The sequence below is a fragment of the Protomyctophum bolini genome (genome assembly GCF_963924005.1).
Source record: "Protomyctophum bolini genome assembly, chromosome: 17".
Classification (NCBI taxonomy): domain Eukaryota; kingdom Metazoa; phylum Chordata; class Actinopteri; order Myctophiformes; family Myctophidae; genus Protomyctophum; species Protomyctophum bolini.
Window position 1 is genome coordinate 27,274,746 of NC_137878.1, and position 7,379 is coordinate 27,282,124.

At 43.9% G+C, this 7,379-nt stretch overlaps 1 protein-coding gene across 1 annotated transcript; it reads left to right on the top strand.

Moving 5' to 3' along the window:
• Positions 1–3,305: 3,305 nt before the first annotated feature.
• LOC308331688 (elongation factor 1-gamma-like) lies at positions 3,306–3,827 on the top strand (the record flags this gene model as incomplete). Its single annotated transcript, XM_080787179.1, has 1 exon — positions 3,306–3,827. One exon carries the CDS (start codon positions 3,306–3,308, stop codon positions 3,825–3,827), a length of 522 nt encoding a protein of 173 aa, XP_080643305.1.
• Positions 3,828–7,379: the final 3,552 nt, after the last annotated feature.

Below are 7,379 nucleotides of genomic sequence, written 5' to 3' on the forward strand. Positions count from 1 at the left end.
ATACAGCATATACACAATAGAGTAGGCATATAGACTAGTTTTATTTTGGGCCCACCAAAGCAATCAGATATTCGATTCTGAGCCATGCTGTAAAGCTGGGTGTCTTTGCACGAATTCACAAAGATAACCAGTCAGTTCTGTTCATAAGAATCATAACTATAAACTCAGATAACTCACCATTTGTTTTTAAAACAAAACGCATGTTGTCCCCAAGGCTAAAAGGCTAAAGTAGCAGTTAAACTATTGCTCCATAAAAGTATATATGTTCCATATTCCATATGCAACGAACGACAACAGATACAAAAGTTGAGAGCTTTAGTTATGCACCATCAGCACAGGCTTGATGACGTGTCAAGCGGACCCATAGTTATCATTTCCTCTCAAAGTGGGCGTGCATTTCAAAATAAAAATGTGTTTTTGTTTGTACAATGTGATCATTCAACCCATGTTTTAATTTGGAATCTATGATTAGGAAGAAGCATAGTTGACTTGAAAATGAAACTAAAATAATAAGAGACATATTGTATATTGTAATTGCGAACGCAAAGGTGGGACACACACACACACACACACACACACACACACACACACACACAGACAGACATGATCTGCTAGGTCTCATAGTAAGTGCTCATTGTGTTCGCAATAATAACTTAAAAATAAATCTTTAAAAAAAAACAAATATGTACGAGCTGCGTTCACTTCCCGCGTTTGCACGTCTTACTGGTGTGTATTTGGGGTGGCGGTACGCCCTCTAGAGAGGTTCTGGAGCTGAGCTCCCCCTAGCTCCGGATGAAATTAAGCACTGATGCTGTTGTTGGAGGACGGAAAATACTCACACCCTCTTTCTCTCTGTACATGCATGCTGACCATGCCAAATTATTATTTAACCACAAGGCATTTCACAGTAGGTGAATAAGGACAGCTGACAGCATAGGACAGAATACCATCGTATTTTAATCAGAAGAGCCAAGAATGAATAGTAGAGATATAAGGATTTGCCAGTTGGCATTAGATTCTGTTTCTTCAGGCAACACAAATGCTATAGCTAGAGGCCCTGCCATGCGAGTCATAGGATCCCATTGTTGTAAAACAAGTCACTGTTGCTTTGTTCTGCATAAGGTCACAATCAAGGACAGGGTCAAAATTGAGAACAGATGTGATGGGAATAATAAGCTGGTTTCCTCGAAGAGATGATTGATTTTTTGGGTCAGAAAGATCAAACAGCCAAAAAAATCTAATTCACAATTGAGAACCAATTTTCATGACACTTGGTGGGAATATTCATTTGGCTGCCCTGAAGAGATTATTAAGTTTGGTCAAAGGTCAAGGTGCATTTTTTCATCATTGCAATGAAGATGTATTAAAAATAATAATTGAATGCTGCCTGTGATATTCCATCTATGTGTGGCTATTAATTCAAATGAAATCAGATGCCAGATGGCGTAATAATAGGCTACATGGTTGCAAGGAGCTTGACTATTGATTGTTGTTCCTGGGAGGTTCAAGGTCATGAAAATGATTTGCTTATTCCAGTTGCTCTCAAGCACTCTAAAAAACACACATGTTTGACCTGGGTACCCCCCCCCCCCACCGTGTCAAGCAATTGGAATTGTAAGAGTTGATGTATTGCATTTCGTTTGACTTGATTCCACAGCCTCCACAACGCCTCATGTTTCGAGTTCGAGTTTTAGTTTTCCTCTTTCTCAGGTAATGTTTCACAATTTGGCCAATGTTTCAATGTGTGTTCCTCTGTCCGGCCGCCCGCCTGCCTATAGTACCAACAGGTGAGAAAGTGGCTTTTATTTTCGTTTGCGTTCGGCTCAAAAAACGAAAGCCTGGGTGAAACGTGACACATTTCCTGGTCTAGGAGAGTATAGGAGTGGGAGTGAACAGTGCAGAGGGGTCAGATCGGTGAACCAATATTCTCCAGCGTAAGTCTCCGCTGCGACCTGCCCCTCTAGACCAGAAAGCACGCTGGCTAGGCCAGGCTAGTTAGGTTATAAACCTGGAAATTAAATAGAAACAACACTTTCCGACATGAAATATACACACAAACTATAAAACATTAGTAATCAGAAATAAACTACCTGTCAGTGGGGAGTGATGGCTGATGAATGAATATCAACATCCTAATACATCCTAATACTGGGGGGTCAAATTATGACAGGCAATTCCTGCTGTCAAAATATGACCGCCCAGTCAAAAAAAACTGTTTGAAATAGACACTCATGCTTTCCAAGGTGTGATTTGGGGTCCTAAGGATGAATACAAAATGAATATCAACATCTTAAAACCAAATTGTTGAATTGTGGGTTTGAGCTCACATGCCCTTTTGATGTAAATCAAAAGAGGGGGTAACTACCTGTCAGTGTGGAGTGTTGGCTGGGAGGATCAGTAGGACTAAGGCCCTATACGTCCTCTCTGGGGGGGAGGGGGGGGGTAACCACCTGTCAGTGTGGAGTGTTGGCTGGGAGGATCAGTAGGACTAAGGCCCTATACGTCCTCTCTGGGGGGGGGGGGGGGGGGGGGGGTAACTACCTGTCAGTGTGGAGTGTTGGCTGGGAGGATCAGTAGGACTAAGGCCCTATACGTCCTCTCTGGGGGGGGGGGGTAACTACCTGTCAGTGTGGAGTGTTGGCTGGGAGGATCAGTAGGACTAAGGCCCTATAAGTCCTCTCTGGGGGGGGCGGGTAACTACCTGTCAGTAGGACTAAGGCCCTATACGTCCTCTCTGGGGGGGGGGGGGGTAACTACCTGTCAGTGTGGAGTGTTGGCTGGGAGGATCCGTAGGACTAAGGCCCTATACGTCCTCTCTGGGGAGGGGGGGGGGGGGGTAACTACCTGTCAGTGTGGAGTGTTGGCTGGGAGGATCAGTAGGACTAAGGCCCTATACGTCCTCTCTGGGGGGGGGGGGGGGGTAACTACCTGTCAGTGTGGAGTGTTGGCTGGGAGGATCAGTAGGACTAAGGCCCTATAAGTCCTCTCTGGGGGGGGGGGTAACCACCTGTCAGTGAGGAGTGTTGGCTGGGAGGATCAGTAGGACTAAGGCCCTACCTATAAGTCCTCTCTGGGGGGGGGGGGGGGGGGGGGTAACCACCTGTCAGTGAGGAGTGTTGGCTGGGAGGAGGACTAAGGTAGGTACCTAGATAACGATACAATGATGTCACGCGCATATACCCTCTTTTGTGCAGCCCTAGTACAGAGGGTGACGTTGAAGAGTGATGTCACATGAAGTCACCAGTGATCTATATAACCCACCGCTCGCCAGCTTACATTGACAAGTTTACGCGTGCTGTTGGAGAATGGAAGTGTGTGAAGAAGTTCTGGCCCATGAGGCAAAAGTGCCCTTCGCAGATCTGCCTAAGAGCGAATTTGTTATGGACGGGTTCAAAAGGTCATACTCCAATGAGGACACTCTGACAGTAGCCCTCCCCCACTTCTGGGAGCACTTTGACCGCGAGGGCTACTCCATCTGGTACTCAGAGTACCTTTTCCCAGAGGAGCTCAAACAGATCTTCATGAGCTGTAACCTCATCTCAGGTATGTTCCAGCGTCTGGAGAAGCTCAGAAAGAACGCCTTTGCCAGTGTTCTCCTGTTTGGTGTCAACAATGACAGTGCCATCTCTGGAATATGGGTCTTCAGAGGCCAGGATCTAGCCTTCACACTGTCTGAGGAATGGCAAACGGATTACGAGTCATACGAATGGCGCAAATTGGACCCAGACAGTGACGAGTGCAAGACCATGGTGAGGGAGTACTTTTCCTGGGAGGGAGAGTTCAAGCATGTGGGAAAGCCCTTCAAAGAAGGCAAGATCTTCAAGTGATGGACTACGCAGCCAGTGAACAACAGCACTATGAGGGATGATGACTCCATTGGGCTCCGTAAGTTACGTTCCGTATGTTGGCTTACTTGACCCTTGACTGCTTAATACATCTTAATTTTCATGAAACTAGCTCTGCATAGCCGGGACAAAGAAAGGAGAGAAAGGAGGAGAAAAAAGTTTGATACATAAAAAAAAGAAAAAGAAACAGCTATTTAGCTCCATGTGAATTGGAGGGTGCAGGCCAGGCTAAACCCTCCACAGACCAACAATAGGGATAATAGCCAAAATAAATAAATAAAAAGGTATAAAAGATAAATAAGGGGCAGGTGGGGTGGCCCACTGACTAAGAGGCCATACCGTGATGACATGCAGGTGCCTCGGGGTAAGATGTGGGAAGGACAACAGCATTATTCATATGGTATGAACTGCTATCAGTGAGCCACTGCGAGCTCCGACTAAAAACATGATGCCTCTCAAAGTCCAACCCTACGTCCTCGTCGTGAGAGGTGGAAGCATCAAGCATGTAATGCTGGCTAACAGGGCTCTGGTAAAACTGGATAGTCTAATCATTGTGCAGTGGATACAAGGGGGATGAACATGCCAAAATGTGCGCGCGCACGCACGTGCAAGACACACACACACACACACACACACACACACACACACACACACACACACACACACACATTGCAGACAATGTTTTATTCAGAACAACACGGAAGTCCAAACAGAGCGCTAATGCACCACTTTTAGAAGTCTGTTGGCTCATGTTTCTTTTTCTGCACTATTACACCACCCATTTGCAACCACTGAAAACAAATATTCCGAGAACCACATTTACTAGGGCCCTTCTGCTAGTTGCGTGTGTCATCAAAGTGCACTCGCATTAAACGGAAATGATTGCAAATGTTTGTGACAGTGGTTCACTGGTTCATAATCATAGGTGCTATTGTACGGTATACCCCACTGGCTCACCTGCCAAGTGAGAAGCCTCCCTGGGAGGATGAAGTGCCTCTGTTCTATTCCTCCTGTTCAACACCCTCTACTGACAAGCACCATTCTATTTTACATGGTACATAGAAATGAGGGTTATTGTTAACATATCACCATGAAACCTTTTTTTTGAGGGGTGCTATCCCCTCCAATGCATGGCTTTTGAAATTATGTCATATGGCAGCCAAGTCTATGGACTTTTAATGTTTGTTTAGGGCACTGCCGTGACAACGTCAGACATCATGTGGCCAATATAAATCTTGTGACTTACAACCAGTAAGACGCCTGGGGCGAGGTCGCATGCTTTGTCTATGAACTATCCCTTTAAGAGCAACTTAGAGTGGTTCAGTTGCTAAGGCAAAGAGCAGAGGAGAGAGTGGGCAACCTTGGCGTGTTCTTCTCGTTAAGAGGAAATAATCAGGCCTCTTGAGAGTTGGTAATTACCCAGACTCCACACGTGGGTCCAGATTTAACCCATTAAAACCGGGAAACCAAAAATCAAAAGTATCAGATCTACAAACACGTTTTGAGCTTGTGGACCTGCTACGTTGGATGCTTTTGTGTGACACTGTAGTATGATCAGGTATTTACGGAAAAGAAGAAGAAAAAAACACAAACAAACTCGGATCTCTGACCGATGGCAACGATTTATATAGCAACATACCGGTAGGTTTTTTCAGAAAACTGTAAGGATATAGAAGACATTTTTAGAATGGGCCGCAGGTCTTAATTGGTTAAGCGCTGTAGTGGCCAGGTGCAGCCAGCCGCCTTACATGATCCTCAAAATATTTAGCCGTATCAGTATGAGTATCACAGGGGACTCGTGCAACTAAAGTTTCACTAGCTTATTTTCTCTCTTACATTGGAAGTCAAACTCTTCAGAAGCATATTTGAGTATAGCCAAGGTTAGGTAGTCCAATAAATTGTGCATCGTATGTTTAAATATAGATAGCACCATCCCCAGTGAAGTGCATGCCTTTTGCCTGTGGAATATCATGCAGTCTAGAAGACCCAGTAACACCACCAGTTAAACCTGAGCATTGCCTTCTATCCATTTCTCCCAGGTTTAGGTACCATTGTTGCTGTTCATGGAGTGTGCTTTGTTTGTGTGATTTCTTTTTTTTCTTATACTTTATCATACAGGGTACGTACGTTTAACTGAAAATCTGTAATTTTCATCAGCAACCAAAGAGGACGTGTATGCAGGCTTAAACAACTACTGTCAATTTGTTAAAATAAATTGTAAAGATTTTTTAAGGACCGTCGACATGAATTTTATTTTGGTGATCATTTAATATTCTCTTTAAAGTAAAGTAAAGTTTGCTGTTCTTTTAAAAACAATTCTGATGGCAGTTATGTAGCAGAAAGAAAGAAAGAAAGAAACTTCTCTGTCAACTTAGCCTTTCACTAACAAGCATGAGAGATGTTCTCTTAATGTTTCAACATGTTGCATAATAGAACACTGGTCGTGTCTCCAGTGACACCAACTCCCTCCAAAATGTGGTTAGGTGAATGAGGATATTATTGGACTTTCATTCCATTACGGTGAGTAGGATAAATCTGCCTCACATCATTTTCTCAAGCCAATAAACTGAGAAGACCGTCTTATATTAACTAGAGACAAAACATGAAATTATACATGAAACTACACATTTGCATATCTGGGGAAGAAAAGCTTTTTTGCATTGTGAACCACCTACGTACAGTAGACACATCTTAATCACAAAAAGGGCAATTACAGTTGGTCGGAAGATATTAAGAACAAATGTGCTTGGCTGTGCTCCCTGTTTGTGGCGGGCGGAAGATAGTGCCCTTAATCTCTCAAGACAGATTTAAACTAAGATTATTAAAAAAGAAAAAGAAACATTAGTCTTTTTCTCTCTCTCTCTCTTTTAACATTACTGGTCTTGTTCTTGTACCCACACCTCTCCTTCCCTCATGCCCTTTCTTCCTCACTTCATCTCCATCCCTCCTCAGACCCTCCCCCCATCATCCACCCATCCATCCATAACACCCTATTGCTATCCCTCCCCGGCCCACCTATCCATCCCTCTCTTCTTTCCCTGCGCCATCTATCATCCATCCCTCCCTCCATCTATCCATCTATCAATCCCTTCCTTCCATAACCAATTCTAAGTCACCCGAGGACGCTGAGCTTCTGAATACCAAACAGTGATGTTATCCAGGACCAAGATGTCTTTCCACAGATCATATACTGTATCTATTGTTTAACAAATGGTCTGACACTCCTATGCGAGTGAACACCACAACACGATCATTGAACATTGTCTCTTTATTATTTGATTTTTACATTTTGTATGAAAGTACACAAAATGAGGTACTGCATGACTTGCTTTGATTGAACCAGTCAGATTGGAACTACAGTACAGTACAGTTTATACTCATCCCCCCTGAAAATAATGCCCAACCAAATAAGAATGGTGGATTTGCACTGAGTACTGAAAGATCAGATCACAAGTCTGTAATTTTCCAATCAAACAAGTTATTTTTGAGGGGTGCTAGCCCCTCCTATGTCCATCTTTGCAGCTTTGAGGGTTT